Genomic DNA, 22,278 nt, shown 5'->3' with positions numbered 1-22,278 from the left:
GTTTCAGGTTATTTTAAAATGCCCGGACCTAGTTGTGTTGAAAATTCATATATTTACTGTTAAAGAACATGAGTAGTACATTGAATTTCACCTTAGTTTGGCTTGGAATAGAGGTTGCACGTTATATTTCAAATAAACCAATTATCCTAAAAGTAAAAGAAAATACATTTAGATGTTGGAAAGATCAGGGCCATATTGGAAGTGTTCCATAGTAATACAGGCATAGGCAGGTTTATTAAATGTTACATTATTTACTATACAGGTAGTCCCGGGTTACATACGAGATAGGGACTGTAGGTTTGTTCTTAAGTTGAATTTGAATGTAAGTCAGAATAGGTTTATTATTTTAATAAATGCAATTAGGACAGATGTTTATCTCAATATTATTAGGCAGTGTAGTGTCAGTTACTGTATAAAATCATCACTGTTTGAGTTAATCACAAACAGTGGAGCCTAGACATTCGTTACCTTCTGGAGCAAGCTAGTCTTTTATTTGCAAAAAGAAACAACTGCAGAGTTTGTCTTGGTCATTGAAGAGTTACAAAAGCCTGCAGATCAGCTCAGCTTTTGTGATCACCCAAAACCTCAGCTGTGTTTAGCAAATGATTTCTTCTGGAAACCGCAAATCATTGGGGAGAAGGTAATATCACCATAAGAAAGACAAAGTGGGTGCAGCCAAATTTTGAGTGCATGGGGAGCCCAGAAACTCAATCCTCAGCCTATCTGCATGTCATTGGAAAGGTGACAAAGGGGGTAGCAGGGATAGGGGGTTAATATTAACAGAGGGAGCAGTCATTTAGTGTGCAATGGCAAAGTTGCTGGGAGGCAGAAAGGTGTAATGTCTGGGGTGTTGTGGTTCAGTGTCAGAAGTGCTGTGAGGAAGGAAGGTTCAGAGTTAGGGATACAGTGTTACTGGATAAAGGGGAGGTTCTGAGTCATGGTACTTCTTAGATCTGAATCCAAAATATGTTTACTTGTAAGGCTGCAGAAGTGGAGAAGCCGTGGTATCTGAGTTAGGTCCCTGGATTGCATTGGCAGCTGTCTAGGTTAAGTGCAAGTTGTTTGGACATGTATTTACCCTTTACCCCCCCTACAAACCTATGCATTGTATCAGTGTTCATCGCAATATTTCAATATACAGTAACATATGGAACTGTGCATTATGTTGTGGTGTACTGTGTTGAAAAGGCAAAAAAGGTTTATTTCTGCCATTGCTAATCGTGGGCAGCTCATCCTTGACAACCTATCTTCCATAATTCACTCTAAGGTAATGAGCATAGTACTTCATATTCAAGTGTATGCAGTAATACAATGCATTTTGTGAAGTATTAAAAGTTTGGTCTGCCCTGCTAGTTATGTGATGTATAGGCTATAATGTCTTAGGAAAACTGATCTATGTCCTGGCCCCAAATCTACGGGGTTCTACTGCGCATTCACATGGAATGGCCATTTACAAATAGTGCTGCTGATCTCCTCAAACTTGCCGTGATCCCTGCATACAGGAAGTTTGCCATTGCTAATAACTTTGCTGCTCTTTCTAGTATATCATGTAACATGTAAAAGCCACAAATAAGTAATTAGTGAAGTACAATTTTCTGTCCTGGAAGCTGATTGTGGCATATTTGGAGAAGATTACAGGTTAAAGATCAGCAGCATTTTCACAAAACTCCAGGTCTGGGTAATGTAACATTTTAAACATTGTGTTGCTTTTGTGCATGAAGCAAGTATCAAGTATGCCATTGTAACTTTACCATGCATGTGGGGTAACATTGACATTTAAAGGTTGGTAAAGATCCCCGCTCTGTGGAATTGGCTGCTTCTTACACAGGAATGGTAAAATGCAATAGAATTCTTTTTCATCTTCTATGACTGAAATATCTGATTTATTACAGATTACATTGGTACATTGTGCAAGCATCAATGCCGTTTACTTTATTGTCATTGAGAATGAAAACAAACATACTTTATGATAAGTGATTCGCCCACACACTGCACATTATCCAATACCAATTAAGCAGGTAAATGATTTCCTATTAAATCCACAAGCCTGCAACAGATTACTCTTTTAGGAAGGAAGTCATTCACAGCAGGCAAGGCGGCACATTACCTTGGTTAGGAGGCAATGCAGTCCATTTGAAAATGAAGTTTAAAACAAGATGCAGTTGTTGCCTTTGGCAACCAGATGATATTACTTTAGCACAGTTAAGTAAATAAAAGCTGTCACTTATGTGCTGTAAGGAAGGGATTCTGTCGAGTCCTAAAATGTTGGGTTTTTCTTCATATAGCTATATTATGGTAAAAAAAAAGACTGAAACAAATATTGCTGCACTGCAAGCTATGACTTTTCTTACCGGAACTTATATGTACACACAGCTCTATCGAGATATGTCAGACATATGTAGTTCTACTTAGAATATGTTTTTGTGGACTTTCTGTTCTTTTGTTCACAGCTTAAGTCAGTTTATATCTCATATATATATATATATATATATAAAACTATGCTTCTTGTAAACTATTTTGCTAGTAAACAATCTACTCATTTTCATAGCACTGATGCTTTTTGTACAATACTTTATATAAAACATGAACATTTATATTATTCTTTTCTCATAAGTAAATGTCAGTCTAATGTCTTCATACATGACACCCACATATGGAAAAGACAAGGAGGAAGATTCAGTGAAACATACAGATGGTATCCTTGGTGCTGCAATATAAGTGTATTTATTTGTCAGCACTAAACCTGTATGCTGCAGCTCAATGTTCTTTCTTTGGATACCATTATATATGAATCACAGTAGAATCGGTATCTATGGGCAACTTAGACATGTATTAGCTATATTATTCCCCTGTACAGTGCTGACAACAAAAGATTATATTATAATTTGCCTATTACAGTTTGTGTATTGAAAGTGAATTGATGGTTCAATAATGTGCAGAGGAGTCTGCTTTGTGCAAATCCATCTGACAGACACTAATATACTGATGTTTGCTGTGCAATACTGCCCTCTAGTGGTGAGTTATAAAAACTAATTGCTTTCAGTTCAGGTTGATAACACTCACCAGCTTTATTTGTCACCTTGTATGTTTTCAGTACACTCCCCTAAATGTTGTTCAAACTCTAATAACAAACTTCTTTTATTTCCTCTGTTTTGGTCTGTTGAATGATCCACTAAGGTCGCCTATTTCTGATTGGTAAAGTTGAAATCTAGGCTGATATAATATACATAAAATGGTGTATTTGGTAATACATTGTTATGTATTTTAAATGCAAGCAGTCTAAGTTCCTAAATGTGACCTAGTATCATCATCATACAGTCCCTGTACATCCTAATAGAGTGGAAGAAGCAGTACAAGGTGACAGTCAGTACTCACAGGATTCTTGACAATAGAAGGAGAAAGCAATTGTTCCTTTATTCTTTTATTGTTCATTCACAAATTGGGGCTGGTTAGGAATGATGAGGGCTCAAGGGAGGTAGGTTAAATCATGCTTGACTGAGAACATCTAACTCCAGAAAAAAAAGAAAAAACGATTGTTCTAGATCTCTGATTTCAAACTTTGCATCAAATGTTGATTTTGTTATTTCATCTGTTAGTAGGCTTTTCATTTTTTTTTTTTCTCAGCTAGTGGTGTGATCTCCCCTCTGTATTATGGATGAATGCAGAGTAGTGGCTTTAGTATTATTAGGTAGTAGTGGTTCTGTAAATTGTAATATAAATTGTAATATACCAGCAAAGTCATAAAAGCTGACATGATTAATAACTTCCTTGTCCAAAAAAATCAAATCAAACCAAAATCAAACTTCAAACTTAAAATGACATACTCCAAGTACAAATGAATATATAAATGCATGCAGCCATCACATCTAGGGGCTGGTGAGCAGAAAAATATAAAATTTTTGTTCCTGGGTTTAGATACATTTTATGAGTTTCCCACCAATATTATCAGATGGAGTTGGCACTACATGGATTTTCACATGTACAGTTACTCCTCCTCTAGAATGGTAACAAGACAAGTAACTTTGTCTTGATGTGTGTGTGTGTGTGTGTATATATATATATATATATATATATATATATAAATATGCAACGGCTAGTCATTCACACATCCCATATATTTCAAAATGTAAAAAATGTAAAGGGACTATATGTCTAACTCCAACACACTCATGGTATATGTGCTTTTACCTTGAGCAGCACCCCAAAGTACATATATTGCACAATGCTAGCGTATCAAAATGCTCAAATATAATGTACTGATCATTGTGGTACACAGCCTTTCTCTCTCTCTCTCTCTCTCCCCTGCCACTAGAGGGAGCTTGATAGCTGAGGAAATGTCAGCCAATGCCCCACCATTATATATATTTATTGCCAGAACTCAAACAAACCAACCCAATACTTGGCCTAAGTTTCTAGCCCAGAATTTGTCCCAGAACTCACACCAGCCAGCCATGCCAGAAGAAGTTCAGTACCCTGGTGGTAATTGATCTCTTTCATGTTGTACAGGTAGATTTCCACCTCTCTACGGCTGCTTATTCCTACTGTCATTTGTTTAAAAATACAGTTATCCCTTAAATGTAACTGTATGAAATGGGGGTATTTCCCCCTTGACAATCAAAATACCTCTCTGACCCAGAAGGTAAGGCATTGCTGTACATCCAGGCAATGAGCATTCTGCTCTGACTATGGCTTCCCCTGATATACAGTGAAGGACTACATGTGAGCATCAGTGCAGTGACCTCTGACTGGCTGCTGGAGCAGGAGGACAACTGTGGGGCAAGCAACATTGAGCAAGCCTGCCTGATTTAGAGCTGGCCCTGACTGCTGTGACTTAATCACATCACATGGCAAGTTCAACCAATGCATCTAAATTGTCTCTGAAGCTGCTGGTGTGCAGCCTGGCTGATTTCACACAGACAGAACGGTTTCTATGTATATATTTATTCCGTACATTTTTCTCTTTTGAGACAAGTGTTCCAGTTGATCAGCCTCTACTATTCACTATTTTTGAGCTAATAAAAACCTGCCACAGATCTGTAGTTTTGGGATTAGACAAATAAAGGCAAATGCTATTTTTGTTTGTTTTCATAATCTCTTGATATAATTTGATACATTTCATTCATTTTTTAAACAAAATGAAATGCTCCTTGGAGACCAACATAATATATGCATTCGAAGTGTGTGCGCAGCCATAATTGTATAAGAAACACATAAATCATTTTGTAACAAATCCTCTCCAGTAAATAGGTTCACATTTAAATGTTTATTCTACATAGTTAATGTTTAACAGTAACATTTGAGCGTATGTCCAGAGGCATCAGACCTCCAAAGCTTAGCACAGATGTAAGTGATAAGCAGCACTATAGGTAATATTTTTTTCAGTATCTTATATATTGCTGACAGACTGTTTTTAATATCCTTATTGAACAAAAGTAAGAAATGATTAACGGCTCCATAGGAACGAGCTGGTGTAGCCTAATTTATTAATTTACAGTTTGCACAAAGACTGCAAATATCTATGCTAGCTTCTTAAAAGCTGTTGTCAGGAATGATTAATGCATCACCAATGGTGCGTCCCTCTCGGGATATGCAGAGCAGATTATTTCCCTTTAAAAAGTGTGATGTTCCTAATATTTAAATTAATTGAATTAGGATTTTGGATTTAGGCATCATTGTGCTGCTGGTTTATTGAGATAGTGACAAAAAGGTCTGTTAGCCAGACAAAAAAATCAGCATGTTAATTTATGTTTTGTGTGGGAATCATGAGTTTTCCAATTTTCTGAAAAGAAAGACAGAATGAAAGAAGGAATAGGAAAAAAAGATAAGAAAATAAATAAATGATTGTTATGTGGAGAAAATAGATGGAAGCAACAAACAGTAGGAAAGCAAAATAAATTAAACAAAATGTTTCTTGTGTTTCTCAGAAGTGCCCCATAGCAATGAGGTCTGTATTTTTTCTTTTTCTTTTTATGACCGAGTATAGATTATGAAATGAAAGGAATTATTGTGGTTGCTCCAATCAAAAAGAATTATAGTTGTGTTTTTGTATATGAAATTACATAGAATAAAGAGGGATAGAAAAACTGAAAAAGATAATGGGGCTGATTTATTAAGGCTCTCCAAGGCTGGAGAGGATACGCTTTCATCAGGGAAATAGGGTGATCCAACAGTCCTGGAATGGATTGGGTACACGATTCAAGACATTTGCTAGCAAATAGCAAATTACTTTGATTAAATCAATTTCAGATTTGCTGGATCACCCAATTTACCTGATATAAGTGTAGCCTCTCCAGCCGTGGAGAGCTTTCATAAATCAGGCCCAATGAGTAAGAAAGTGAGAGGTTGGAAGCAATATATATGGCTGGAAGATGAGTGATATTTCATAGAATTACTATATTGTAGGAGAAAAAAAGTCAAATTCCATACAAAACTTATATTTTAGTTTTATATGGTGGCTGCCAACTTGAATATAATGTTGACAGACAATATGAATACAGAATGACATTCAAAAATGCAGCCATCTATAATCCGTTTCTTTCAGATTTCCAGCATGGATTTCGGAGCACATTTTCAAATTTACAGTTTTCTGGAGGCGCTGTTTATGTTTTGATGGCGCTGTACTCCAGAATGAGCTGTTGGGTCTTGCTTTCACGTCCTTTCCTGCTCATTCCTTCTCATTTATTTGCTGCTGTATAGCCCAATTATGGATTCAGCTACCATTTAAAGGACTGTACAGATAGTCATTTTCTGTTAAATGTATGCAGCATATATAACCGTAAAAAATTTGGTATTTTCAAAAATCCAGCACTCCTCAGGTCCAGAGGTTGCCAGATTTTTGAACGTCAACTTGTACTGAAATTAGCCTAGCTGCCTTGTAACTGATAAATAAAATGTTCCACAGTGCAGGAAACAGAAAACAACAGAAATGCAGCAAACTTTTGGGAATGTTGCAAACTTATGAAAATGGTATCATAGTAATGCTCAGGTATCCAAGCATGTCATAAGGGATATTATTCAGTTAAATAGACTTAATGTATAATGTAGTATGTACAGATATAATGTAGCAATGCTTTTAACTTTTGAATTTTTAGACTTCCACATTACCGGATGCTCAGTAAAGCCATTGAAATGTTCTCTGGATGTTCCAACAGGATGGCATGTTGTGAAAGTCACATCCCCATGAAAAGCGTGTGACTTAAATGACGTTTACTGTTCAACAGAGACAATTAAAAACTTCCTCTTCTGTTGCATTGTCCTGTCTGTCAGTGCTTTCAATGTTGCCAGAGGAAACAACTGTCGGTAGATTTTCCTTCATGGGACCCTCTGCAAAGTGTTTTGTGATAATTCTCACAGTGGCCTCAGCATACGCAATCGGCTCAGATTTCAAAACTGACCACTCATGGAGCAAAGTAATACTAACAAGTGAGCTATACTATGTACAAGAAGTTATATAGACCCTGATTTATTAAAACTGTCCAAGGCGAGAAAGAATACACATTCATCAGTAAAGCTGGGTGATCCAGCAAACCTGGAATGGATCTGGTCCAGGATTCAAAAACTTTGTTCAAATTACTTTGAACAAATCAATTCCAGGTTTGCTGGATCACCAGCTTCGCTGATAAAAGTGTATCCTCTTCAGCTTTGGAGAGCTTTATTAAATCAGGCCCGTTGCATCAGATTAGAAAGAATTTTAGGCAAAACTTTTTTATTCATAGCATAGCTTACATACACATCTTACCTTACTTTTATAGACACAGCCATTCTAGTTAAATGAAACATAAGGCAACTAAAAACACTTTTGAAATACATATGAGATTTTGTATTTGTATGCTTAGTGTGTTACCTGGACTATGTTTTGATGCACCCACGCCTTTTAATATAGCAATAGTGCCTACTTGGTCAGCTATCTACCCAAAAGAGAAAGGGGTTGATGCCAATTTACTGTTCAGCAGGGATTCTGAAGACAGAGAGGGGACATAGAAATTTCTGTTGCTAAACCAAAAATCATTGCTTCATCTGAAATTTTGTACACTGCCTATGTAATTGTTTTCTCCATTTATGAACAAATGTAGAATTGCTGCAACCAATCCTCTGATTTACCACACTTCACATGTAGATTTTCTTTTATAAACACACCTCTCTCACCCTGAAACAGTAACAGTGCTCACTCATGTAATAGGTGACAATATAAAAAAATGGCTGCTGAAAAAAGTTAGCAAATGTTGTTGTGTTGTACTCTATAGTAGTGAAGCAGGAAAAGGTAAAAAAATAAACTACTGTTCTTACATAACTTTCACCACTAAGTGTTAATCAGGGTAGGTTCCACTGCCCCTATTTTTTCTATAGTATTGATCTGCCTATCTCTCACCACCTTTATTTATATAAATGGTTATGTATTCATATCCATATAATGGGCAAGCCATGACACTGGTATTACATCCAGTATTTTTAGTTTTTGGAAGACAAAGCAAAGCAGAAGCTGTTTAGTTTTAGATTTTCTAGTTGGTTATATCTTCGGACAGAGGAACAGGCAGTTTGGGAGCAGTCATTCTTCTGACCCATTCCCTGTTGTATGTAAATCTCAGCTTGAGATATTGGGCCTGATTTATTTAAGCTCTTCAAGGCTGGAGAGTATACACTTTCATCAGTGAAGCTGGGTGATCCAGCAAACCTGGAATAGATTTCTTCAAAGTCATTTGCTATTCACTAGCAAATGTTTTAAATCCTGGACCAGATCCATTCCAGGTTTGCTGGATCACCCAGCTTCACTGATGAAAGTGTGTCTCCTCTCCAGCCTTGGAGAGCTTTAATAAATCAAGGCCATTGAGTTCAGAGAACAACAGCTTTTTTCACCTGCCATATGAGGATGCAAAATATAATAATACATTTCAATATAACACAAAATGTTTTTAAATATTTATCTTTTTAAGTTCTGATCATAAAAAATGCAAATAGAAATTACATTAAAAAACAAAACTTTTCCCTAAAGCAGTAGTTTGGAAATCATTTGTGTTGGCATTGATAAGACTGCTCATTGACAATACTTGTTTTCCTCTCTGTAAGTGAATTTGGTATAGTTAGGCTTTGGTGAATTCTAATTTTTATTTACATTTCTATTCTACATATTTTCAATCAAAAATTAATCGGGCTTTTCAAATTTAATTATTCTGGGACCTATTGTATAACCCAGAATGTCAACACAGACATACCAGCTATGATTGAGTGGAGAAATTAGTTTTATGTGAATAGGCACGGTTTTATGCATAAATACCTTTCAGAAATGAACCCATATATTTCTCTTTCTGGTTTAATAGGTGCAGCGGGAACTTGCAGCTGTTATTGCCTTGAAAGCAAGAAAATCTGGTGAGTACATGAATTCTTGGAAGATGTCACCCAAGCTGTAGTTACTAACACACAGCTTTACTGTTATGGAGGAAATGTTCTGTAGTTTATGCATACAGAAAAAAAAAATTGTTCCCTAAATTTGAAGCAGACCTATCACAAACACACAGTACTGTCTTGGTAAGGTCCTGGTATTAAACGTGTAGCAGGTTAATCATTCAATATATTGTGCTTAATGCCCAAACTAATCTTATATTGATTTACATCTACAGTTCTGTACTGTTGCATGTTATGATCTTAGTTAATTTTTGCATGACAGTGCTTTAAAATACCATTTACACTGAGTGGAACTGGTGTTTCCTGCACTCACACTGCAGTGGTCTTTATTGGCAAAGCTGAGTAACAGCCCCACCCTTAAAGCAGAACTTAACCCATGATACTTACCTGTCCCAGTTCCTTTTTAGGGTGCCATCATCTTTCTCTTTCTTCATTCACTTCTGGTACATGCAAGGGAAGCTGGTATTGTCAGGTATCCGACAGATATTCGGAGCAGTCAGGCAGATAGAAGGGATTATTACAGAAGGTACATCGCCTGTCCCTTTCTGCAATATTGACATTCCTGATCATGGATTTTCAAAAATGGATTTTTAGTTCCGCTTTACACCTTAGCTTGCAAGTGCAAACTTGTATTCCTGCAAAGGAAGAGAGAGAGTGTATCAGACCAGTTTTAATACAATACTGAAGTACTGGTTGGTGAACTAAGTTTAACTATTGATTATTGGACTGCCCAGTGGTATATGAACACTATTTAGATAATATTTAAACAGCTGTGGCAGGAAACTTGGTTTGAACAAAAAAAATGAAGGCCGTTAGCACAATGCGTACATGACAGTATATCTATTTATATGGCTTCAATTAGGCATAAACTCTTACATAGGCTCACAGACATTGATAGATATATAGATATGGATGCAATGAACAGGCACAGGCAGACTGATGTTGATAGGCTCAGACCATACGTACCAGCTTCATACTTATAGAAAACCCAGAATAGCCACCTAATAATTACTGGGTACTTGATAGTAAAGGGAAGAGCTTGTTACATCAGTGGACTGCCATACATACATAACCACAACCGAACACTTGCAAGGACTAAAAAGTTTCTAATGTAAATGTTTTGTTTATACAAATTTCATCCGCAGGAAATGCCATAAACGCCTAATAGAGGAGTGTAACATAGCAAGATTTACACTTTGAAAAAGCCTTGGTTCTCTAGAAAACATATATATTGGGACTGCAAAAAAGAGTGCAGTTGTTTGTACAAGAGCATAACACTACTCAAAATGCTGTTGGATAAAGCAGCCCTTCAGCACATGCCAATTTCTATTTTGCTTCTGCAGATGCACAGTGTCAAAACTGTCTGCAGATTTCAGACCAGCAATATACAAAAAGCTATTGGTACCACTGACCTATAAGCTTGATATTGACTCTTGTGTAATAAATCCAAGGGCATACATATGGAAATCAGCTTTTAGTGCAATGAATTCATTACAGATTGCAAGCAATCCTTTTTTTTAACTGGGTAGCCGGATTTTTGGTTGATAAACATTACACAGCTGTACAAAAGCTTGACAATTGAGGCTGAGAAGTAAGATGCATGTTGTTCAGTAATCATTTTCATATACTATAGCAGGGTTCTCCCCAGGCCCTTTTAGCTGGGTGCACCACCCGGCACCTTTCAGCACCCACCCGACTGTTTTTGGGTGGTTACTAAAGGTTTTTGGTCACAATACAGGGGCTGCCACCCACCTACAATTTCTTCCCACCCAGCTTAAAAATATTTTTGGGTTGAGCACTGCTATAGTAAAAATGGTGACCTGTTTGTGGAGACCTAAGGTAAGCGAAGCTGAAGTAGCCTACTTAGCTCTATTGTGTTATGGGATGTCAGTCCAAAGGTTTTAGGACCATGTCCAATTTAGTTTACTTTCTGTAGCTGGTAGTGCAGCATAGTTTTCCTGCACATACTGTGATGGGGTTATTCTTATAACATTTTTATACCATACCAAATAGTACAAATGAACAAATACTGCATCTTCTCTGCAACAAATGAAGGCATTCACAGAAAAAAAAATCCTAAAACCGTTACACTTACAGTTATACATATGCACACACATAATATATTAAAAACCAGGGGTGCCCAACAGGTGGATCGCGATCTACCGGTAGAACGCTAAGGCAACGCGAGTAGATCACGGAGCCCTGCCTTTCAAAATAAACTCTACCACGCACAGGAGTTATTAAGTCCAATTTTTTTATGTTGGTAGATCATTTTGACTTGGTCATTTTAAAAGTAGCTTGCAAGCCAAAAAAGTGTGGGCACCCCTGTTAAAAACTATATAAAAACTCTATATAAGACAATGGGTAAATAATGGGCAAAATAAATAATAGAAGATAAAAAGGCTTTTCCTTCACATTGATTATCCTGTTTGCAGATGATCAGCTTTTCCATACTGTGTATGCAGAATATACCATGGTTCAGCATAGATCAGGCAACAAGCAGTAAACTTTTATATAATACATGTCCTATTGGCGCTACATTAGTAAAGGGAAATTAAAGGATGATAATGGAAAACTGACCATTGTGCTTCTTCTTTTGTTATTGTTTAGTAAAAAGCAGCCATAAAGAAAAGACCTATTGTTTCTGCTTCTCTTCATTTATATGCAACCCAATGACACCATATGAAGATCATCTTAGCCCAGCACCAAAAGGAAAAAACAACTTTGGAACACTGTGGTCTATTATATTGAATGTTTTGCAATGGCTATATGAGTTTAATAACAGTGCCTTTTAGATCTATGACTGCACTGTAATTATTTTTGTAATTATGGTGCCAGGCCTAAAACTGGCTATATAAGAAAAGATTTGATTGTTAGGATATATTTATAATATTACATCTTTGGTCAATCTTCCTGTTACCGAAGAGATAAACCTTCTGTTCAGTGCAATCTCTCAATCTCTAGCAGTAAGTTGTATTAGTAATACCATTATGGTATTGGACATAACTTTTATATGGTGCTTAAAGAAGATGGATCATACCTGCCATCAGGGTAATGCAGAATGATTAGCAGTACCAGGAGATCCAAACCAGAATCTGAATAGGAATATTATTAATAATATGACTAATATTATTATTAGACAAAAAATAATAATAATAGTCAATAAATGGTGTTGCAATATTCCTTGTAGTGATGTCATGTATCAGGAAGCAAGAGACAGGATATGTGTTAGATATTTGTAGTAAATTAGGGAGACCTGGCAGACTCTGGCCAGACAACATAAAAAAAAAAAATATATATAAAATGGGATACTGTAGAAAAAGCTAGGCACATGTGACACGTCAACAATACTGAGTTATCTGCTTGTCTTTGTTTTTAAAGCAGAGATCACTAGAAAATCAATTAAAAATTTACTAACTTGCTTGATTTATTTTAAAGCTGAACCTAATAGATAGGTTTCTTTTCTTTGCAAACTTACTATGTAATATCTCTGAAGTGTGCATATTTAGTTTTTTCAGCCTAATAAATTGTTGTTTGCCATGCGTTTATCATGAACAGATAGTTTGGCTACATTAGGCTAAAGGTTAATTATCCTTGGGCGCCTCTAGCCATCCTTTTTAAAACAAAATGCTTTGTGACTTTTTTTCTTCTATGGTCGTTCAGAAATTGTAGTCAGATGTGTATACAGTTGTGATGGGGAGAAACACTTCTCCATACTGCACTATTATTTCATTGTTATGCTGCACCTGATAAGAAGAATCAATATCTCCATACCAAGAATGTATTTGATGTATTTTTTTGCAGCTGCAATTTAAGTGTTCCTTTAGGAATAACACTATTGAAAAAATTGGGTGGCGTGATTTGGCATGTGAAAAGTCATTTGACAAATTACCTCCCTGGGGAAGTGATAAATCTACACCCCTCTATCAAACAAAAACATTGTCAATATGGGAAAATCACTTTTGTTATGTTCCTACAGTGGGAGCAGTCAAAGTGCTTTCCTAATCTCAGGACTTTCTACAAGATTCCTTTGTAAGTGAAGGGAAGTGTTTCTGTGTATCTTTCTTTTGGCCAGTTTCCTTTTTCTCCTCTGTTTCCCAACACACTGAACATACATATAACTACATAAAATTTAGACCAGTATAAAGGCCATTCAATCTATTATAATTGATTGTACTTTTAAAGGGGAACATAACCATAAGTTTACAGAAGAAAAGTAAAGGTATGTATGTGTTCTGTCCACCTTCACAGAAAGTGACAAGGACATTTTCCTGGCAGGATGAACAGATATTAAAATGTTTTTAGCCTAAAATTGAAAACTAAAACCATCACATGTTAGGACTAGTTGGTTGCAATATATATAGTGACATGGCTATGACTTGCTAAAGCTCTGTGTAATATGACAATGCTGTTCAAATACAAGTTAATAATATAATCATATGGATTTGTTTTTTTCAGTTTAGGTATACTTTAACATATACCTCCCAACTTTTCTGAGCTGAAAAAGAAGGACACCTTTTAGTGTCCTGCAAACTCCTGCATGGAGCTTGCAGGTTCTCCCCGTGCCTGCGTGGGCTTCCTCTGGGCATTCTGGTTTCCTCCCGCATTCCAAAAACATGCAGTTAAGTTATTTGACTTCCCCCAAAATTATCCTTAGACTGTAATAAAGACATTTGACGATGGTGGGGACATTAGATTGTGAGCCACTTTGAGGGACAGTTAGTGTCACGACTATGGACTTTGTATAGCATAATATGATGGCGTTATATAAATACTGTGTAATAATAATAATAATATTAGTACAAAATATGTAGGCAAAAAAACACACCAGTACATGCCCCAGATTTATTCATGTCTAATATTCTTTAAACTGGCTTTTCAGAATAGTGTAAATAAATATTTAGGGGTTGGATAGAAGGTTAATAGTAGTATAAAGGATTTGGTGGTTAAATAGTGTGTTTTACAGAAGGGACAGAGAGATTTGGATTCAACATAAGGACAGTCCCTCAAAATGACAGGCAAGTTGAAAGCTATGCTTACTACATTGAAACGTTATGTGACTGGATTTAACTGTTTTTTTTTTGTTTTTTTTTTTTGTTTTTTTTGGAGTAAAATGTATGTATACATACATATATACATGTATAAGTTATTACATTTTCTGTAAGTTTGTGCATGCTCTTGTCACTTAAAAGGTCCATTTATATTATTTTTAAATCTACAGCTTTTTTACATTGATAATTATCATTTCTAAAAAGGAGGCCTTTGTTTAGGCATTTCCTTTTAGCAATACGCTATCATATTGCCCAGACATGGTCCAATTTTGCCACCATTGGAAAGGAAACCATAGATAATGACATGCAGCTTCCGTTGGTGCATGAGACCAAGAAAACGAAAAACAGGTAATCAGTAAATTTTACTTAGGAAACTACAAAACACTGGCGGTGTTAACAAAAAACACATTAAAACTTTAATTTAGGAAACTTTGCTTTTGATCAGTATTTACCAACCTGGGTTCGATGGAACCCCAGAGTTCCCCCAAAAGTTCCTAGGGGTTCTTTGAGCAATGAGCAGTTTGTGCCCCTAAGGTCAGTTTAATTGACACCAATGATCAATGGTCTGTAAGAATGACAATCTTCCCACTGGCCAGCAAAGTAAGGCATTTTACCTACTGACCACCACACTAATGTACTATTAGTTTTACATGTACTGATTGTACCAAGGGTCCCAGAAGACCTGACATTTATTTAAAGGGTTCCCCCATGGTAAAAAGGTAGAGAAACACAGGTACAGATTTTTTACCTACTCTTTTTTTGCAAGTATTAACTTTATGCTCTGTTCACTTGCTGAAAGTAAGTGCTAATTATGTGTGTTTAAGTAGTTAGTTTATTTGAACATGCTGCCTAACACACCAAAACATATCTGCATGAACACACATTATCAGCAAGGTGCATTGGGGTGCTATACTAAATAAATGTATCGGCATCCCATCAGAGGTGAATTTATTAGTTCTATTTAGACCTTTGGGGAAAAAAATCAGTGGGGCAATTGCAGAAGCAGATGTATAAGAATTCTGCAAAAGCCCATTCTAAACACCTTTCAGTAACTATTCTAGCAATATTTAAAATTATATTTATTATTTTGAATAGATTACTGCACTAAAAGAAGGATTTTTATATTTGCCTGGAGTTTTATTTTAAGAATGCCAGGCTCAATATTTTTCTAATCTCTCTAGTATTTTCAAATTAAAAAGCCAGGAAGATAACCCAGCTCAGCTGGAAGATAAGTCCAGTTTTTGTTAATAACATCCTGTGTTTATATTAGAGAAATCATGGTACTTTTCCACAGGGTAACTGTAATGAAAGAAATCCCCCTTTATCAGTGGCGTCACTGAATATTCATAGTGCTAATTAGTTTCCTTTTTGTAATTTAACTGATTTACTTAGTAAAGTGTACCTCTTAGCACTTGTTATCTGGGTTGCCTTTTTCCCCAGGGCTAGTAGTGTATTCCTGCATTAATGAGGAGTTTTCGTTATATATTTCTGGAGAGAGAAAATTCTGCAGCAGAAACTCTCTAAGTGGCAATGTTAGTAGGAGATGATGGATAGTTACTTATTACTCTGTCTCTGTTCTGCATCATCATTCACTGTAAACTGCACCATCTCTGAAGTAAATTAAACAGCAGTGTCTTACCGTATTCTTACTAAAATAATGTTTGGACTATATTCCTAATACCTGATGATTTGAGCACTGATTGTATGATGATGTGTTACCAAAATTTTTTGTTGCATTCTACAGAAACTTACATATCACTGTTACTAGTTGCCATCATGAACAATAGGGTTTTCAAACCAATCTAAATCCAACCTGTAGAATCTCCCTTATAATAGCAATAAGTGATTTTTCAAACTCTCTATCTTTCAATTAAGGAATGTTTGGTGATACTGCCATACGTTTTTTTTTAGAGTTTAGTCCAGTTTTTAGATGAACTTTGTTCATATTCACCTGTCGTGTTCTGTTATGGACACCACCCTCTTCTCCATTCTTTCCCTTCATATCCAGAACTTTGACTATGTTGCTTGGCCGAGCCATGATGACTAAACTCCTGCACAAATTCATGGGAGTTCATCCATTCCCGGCATCCGCAAGCCAAATTTGACTTATGGTCTGTAATCAGACAGGTAACAATAGTTATTGTGGACGGCACATTTCCAGTTTTTAAAGTTAGACTCCCCTTTAATGTTCTCAAATCCCAATTCAGCAGTTACCCTTTCATATGTACTAACTGAGAAAGAACTTAAATGCTATCACCCATCCACAAAGCTAACCTACAACATTACATGTTCCCAAAATACTAAAGGTAAAGCTAATATGAAGACTGGGTTATGTAAGACTTGGATACGAGAGCCAAAGTGAAGGATTCTGACAAAGGGAAATAGGCAATACCACATACAGAAATATTCCATCTTATTAGGAAACCTCTTTAAAGCAAAGATAAATCAGTGTTGTTAAATAAAAGAGAATTAATAAATACAAATTGGTCACATAGAAAAATCAGTACACTCCTGGATTCACCAACACTTTAACTCATGAAATTAGAGTCAGGTGTCTTAAGTTAAGTGTCAATTACTTAGACCTCCATAGGAAGTATACAGATGGAGCCTTTTTTTTTCTTAGGTTTTTTTCTTTCTTAGATACCTAGGCTCTGGTGTTCTCTTTGCTATTGATATGTGGTTTTCCATTATGTCAAGATCAAAAGAGCTCTTCTAAGGCCCTTAGAATGAAGGGTATGTCTTTGAGTGTGAGAAGGAGTTTAAAAAGATTGACAAATTAGTCAAAACCAATCATTACTCTATAATGAAAATCTACAAGTGGCATTGGTTTCAAATTAACTATTGTTTTGTTTCAGAGTCTTGCAACAAATTACCTGTAACAGTATGGTAATAAATGAAAAGTAGTAGAAACACACACATATTCATACACTTACATATACAAGGAAATGCAGATTAAGAGGTAATCTCCTTATCTGTAATATGTAAAGTGAAACCACATTTTACTACAGTAGTTTATATAGGTAGATCAGCCAATAATAATACAGAGGATCTGATTGGTCTACATAGATCAGTTTAATGCATAGGATGTGCTTACGTATTTACATGACTGTAGTTCCATTGTTCACTCCATAGTAGAAAGAAGCAAGAGAAGAGGTATGAGTGAAATGATCATGTTGTTAAATTTAAATTTTTTTTATTTTTAGCATTGTGGTAGGGAAAAAAAAACAGATGCTCCATATTTTATGTTTCATTATTTGTTGGGTTAGCCATGGCATACACATGTTATTGGGTAGTGAAAGTAATTATTGTCTGTATGAATTAAGGAGTCTTCAAGAACCTAGAGCGAGTGGTGTTTTGGGTTTTCTTGCTAGTGGATACAGCTGTTGCAAATACAATTTCAGAGACAGATCCTAAAGATTGGGAAGGTATTAGTTTCTTGATTCTTTAAAAGTAATGCGCATATATTTTTGTTTCATTGGGGTATATCTTATAGACCAACAAAATAGTAAATAATTACCTGAAAATGAAATGAGATTTAGGTTTTCACCATATGGGTTTATTTATTTAAAACATTCAATGGGATTTCGTCTTATCACCTTCCAGTTTCATACAGTATTTAAATTATTACTGATATACGGGTAATCCTCGTTTAGCTAATTATCTGGTTACCGCCCGCCCACACTTACGACTGGCTCCTCCGAAAGTACATACACTGTACATCCACGCTGGGGCTCCTTTTTGGTCTTCCAGGCTCCAGCTGTCTTCCTCCTCCGCATTCCTGCACAATTCCCGGTCTTGCAGACTGGCAGTAAACTTGCCACTGCACACTCGCAGCACTGCAGACCGGGTCTTTCCTATGCTCCTCGCCTACCGACCAATTCGCTTAACTACCAAGTCACAGGAACAGAACCTGGTTGTTAGGCGAGGAGGATCTGTATGTTGTATACTGATTGTGCTGTTGGGCTGTTGGCAATAGACTCTGGTATTTTGGTGAATTGATCTATAGGAGTTTGTCCAATCATTTACATATTGGTATAGATGTATAATTTAATACATTTTTGTTCCTTTTCTCTTCCAGAGGATACTTCTTATCTGTGACTGACAAGTATCATGTTTAATTTTTCTGCATAAAATGACAATTGGATTTCCTAATTTTTGACCTAGTTGATTTGCTAATCAGTTGTCTTGCTCTTCATAAAATACACCCAACAGTGTAATTGTCCTCCATCTGTGAGACTGCCAGGCATTCAAGTGTCTTCTGTGTCAGAGAGTGGAAAGATTGTTGTGTTGGGATTGAGCCATATCTGTCTGCAGACATCTGGCAACCAAGTTATCCATCTCTAAAGAGCCTGACGTACATAAAAGGAAAAGATATTATAATAAACAAATTAAAATTAGGAACAGTGAGGTAAATGCGGCTGAGACTTCCCTGTGGACCATAAAGGAAATAGACACTGGTCTGGAGATTAACATAGATGCAATCGAGCAGTATCTTTAATCTTTGCTTTACCTTGTCCTAAAATATGGTATTCCCTAAACAACTAGTCTGTCATACAAAAACTAAAATAGAAATGATATTCGATAGGACTATAAAAAAATTGTAATTAATGGGCGGTGGGACTTCTGTAGAGCATTATATTAGGATATATGGAGAATGCAAGCCATAGATGACTTTGCTTTGTCCTTTGGTCCAAATACACACATTTAATACATACATTTACATTTATACTTTATGATTTCTCTGAAACTTAGGGTAAAGAAAATCACTTCTTTTCCATTCTTTCTTATTACCCAGGGGCAAACATCTAAACACAGCTTTCTCCAAAATTGGTGCTTGGATCCCTCAGATGAAAGGCTAATCTGTTATTAAATAGTATTCTCTCTACAGGGGCGTTACTAGAATGAGCAAATTTTGTTTATCTTGGTAAGAGCTGAAAAGAAACAAAAAGTATCTTTGGTCATCATTTTTTTTTTTTAACCTTTCTCCATTCTATCTAAAACAAAACTTATGGACATAAACACATAGGGCCTGATTTTCTCCAAAACTGGAGAGGATACTTTTCCATCAGTGAAGCTGGGTGATCCAGTAAACCTGGAATGGATTACCTTATCGTTAGCAAATGTTTTCAATCCTGGACCAGATCCATTACAGGTTTGCTGGATCACCCACCTTCACTGTTGAAAGTGTATCTTCTCCAGCCTTGGAGAGCTTTATTAAATCAGGTCCATAATCTTAAAGCAGAGCAGGCACAGAGGACAAATTTTGGTTGTCTGACTTTTATTTTTGCAGTCCTTAAGTTTTTATATCAAAACCAAAAAAATGTTTGCTTAAAGTAAGCATTGCTATTCTGGAAGCAAAAGGTCAGTCTACTTTTGACAATTGAGACAGAGTGCAAAAAAGTAATGTTATACATATATTAAGCAATAATAGCTAACTAAAATGCAATTTATATATAATCAGATTTATTAAAGAAAATATATGTTAAAAACTTGCTGTTTTACTTTATACATATTTTGTATGTTTCTGTGCCTCTATGTAAGGCTAAGAAAAAAAAGTGAAATGTAATACATTGGATGTATTTATGTCCATCTGTGATGGCATTTGCACAGTGTCTATGCATCAGAGGATCCCTGATTGACGTAAAATCGTTGGGCATTTTGATTTTCTCCCAGGCTGTAAGCAAGAAAAAGACTAGTACACAGTTTATGTTGGCATAGGTTTAAGCACACGGCTGCTGGCAGCTCTCCAAACACTACAGGTTTTATGTTCATGGTATAATATAAAGTAAAACTTCCCAGGAAAATTAGATTTGAAAATATTGCTGCATCTGTGACCTGTATTGTCTTTTAAAACAAGTATTTTGTTTATCAAGTGGGTTTGCTTTGAGAATTCAAAGACCTAAATCAAACTAACTGAGTTGGACTAAACCACTCACTCAAGTCACTCTGTAAACATTATGGGCTTCATTTATTAAAGAGAACCATAATAAAGTGAAACAAAGTGAACATTCACCTAGCATAGAATACCAAATTATGTGGTTTGCAAGTTTGCAAAAATGATTTATCATGTGTAAAGAAAAAGTGAAAACATTGATCTTCGCTTGGACATGACTGGAGTCAGCAACTCTTCACCTCATTTATTATTCTCTTGTAAATTGAAATTTTACCTAGCTTAGTAAATTAAGTGAGGATGTGTCGACTTTAACCAGAACTAAACCCTGTTATGCTCACCTGTCTCTGCTCTGTTGAGACTGTCACCGTCTTTTTCCTAATCCTTTTTTTTAATTTAAGGGTCTCCTTGTGTGTGATTTTTTTTTTCTTTACAGAGTGAGTTTTTACCACATTCACTAAGACTAGGTGAAATATCCCTTGCAAGGGAAAAATTCACTTTGCTAAGTAAACATCCTTTATTTGTAAACCAACTCAATTTTTCCAATGCACATGGCTGGGTAAAGAGTTATGACAATACAAAAGCATCTATGTTTTTTGTTATTCAGCATCTTGAATTCAATTACCCTTCTGTGTTTTACAGTTAGTGATGAAGAGGACTTGAGTTGCCAAGATGAATCCAGCCCAACAAGTTCAGAACACACTTCAGACTCAGAGGTAATACATACTAATGTATTATATAGTAAATCTTCAAATTATCTGGGTAACATGATGTAATGAAAAAGATATATCTAATCCCATTCTGCTTGAAAATTAATACTTCCCCCTATCCTTAAACTGAGTTTGCAGGGGCGTTAACATAAATTTTATTGCCCTGATTTATTAAAGCTTTCCAAGGCTGGAGAGGATACACGTTCATCTCTTTTTATAAAGCAGTGAATCTGACATTCATTGAAACATTACCTGTTAGGAATCAATTACTGCCATTGAAACACATCAGAGAATCTTTCAGAGAATGTCAGTTTAACTGCTTGATAAATAGATTAAAAATTTATTTTATGCACAAGACATTTTGACAGCTAATGAGCATGTTTGTGTGTTCTTTATAAATTAATTAGATGCAGCAATTTATGGAAAGACAATTTTAAAAAAATCCAGTGCCCCTACTGAAGTCATATTAATCACTACCTGGTGATGCCTCCTCTTCATTTCTAAGTCCATGTTTCTTTGTGTATTTATTTATATTATTATAGAACATATTATTTATTTTGCAGTTCTTTATTTTAGAGCTAAAACTAGGGAAGATATGAGATTTCCAGAAGAATAAAGGATGGTTGCTATTAAAAATAGAATATTGGCTAAGCTGTTGTCTTTGAGTTTTCTGTGCAGACAGACAAAACGACTTTATGTACCGTCTGTGATGTAAGGCTTAAAGAGGACTGAAAATGTGTTCCACAAATGAACAATCTTCTTTCCTATTGTTTTTACCTTTAAGTAGAAACTTCTACTTTCTCTGTAATTTACCTGGATATATTTATATATTTTGTAGTGCTGGCTAGCAGCCTGATATTTTAAAACAAATCTATCACAAGAAATATATACGAAAAAACGATTTCTACACAATCCACTTTTTGCCTTTTGTCATATACTGACAGGTGTTAATACACTGGAGAGTGCAAAAAGAAATCAATGATCTTTCACATGAAAGTTCAATTTGTGCGTAATATCCAACCGCATGTGTTTGCAGCGTTATTCATTTGGCCCATGTAATTCCCATATTTCCCTTTCTGTTGGTAGAGCATAATTCACTTATGATAGAGCGTTGGATGTTTCCCCTGGGATAAGGGATATCCATTGAATGATCTGTCTTGTTATACTGAGCTCTGGCTGTACCGCATGTCCTCTGTGCTTCCCAGAAATAACAAATTTCATGTTGTAT

The 22,278-nt window shown here is 35.8% G+C and overlaps 1 protein-coding gene across 1 annotated transcript in view; it reads left to right on the top strand.

The window, feature by feature from the left end:
- LOC140332088 (rap guanine nucleotide exchange factor 5-like) overlaps positions 1 to 22,278 on the top strand; it is a 45,588-nt gene that overhangs the window by 11,326 nt on the left and 11,984 nt on the right. The window contains exons 3-4 of the mRNA XM_072413385.1: positions 9,315 to 9,363; positions 20,983 to 21,056. Of these exons, the coding sequence (XP_072269486.1) occupies positions 9,315 to 9,363; positions 20,983 to 21,056 (123 nt within the window). The remainder of the gene's footprint in view (positions 1 to 9,314; positions 9,364 to 20,982; positions 21,057 to 22,278) is intronic.

The sequence above is a fragment of the Pyxicephalus adspersus genome, chromosome 5 (assembly GCF_032062135.1).
Source record: "Pyxicephalus adspersus chromosome 5, UCB_Pads_2.0, whole genome shotgun sequence".
NCBI lineage: Eukaryota > Metazoa > Chordata > Amphibia > Anura > Pyxicephalidae > Pyxicephalus > Pyxicephalus adspersus.
This window is presented reverse-complemented; position numbering and strand designations above follow the sequence as displayed.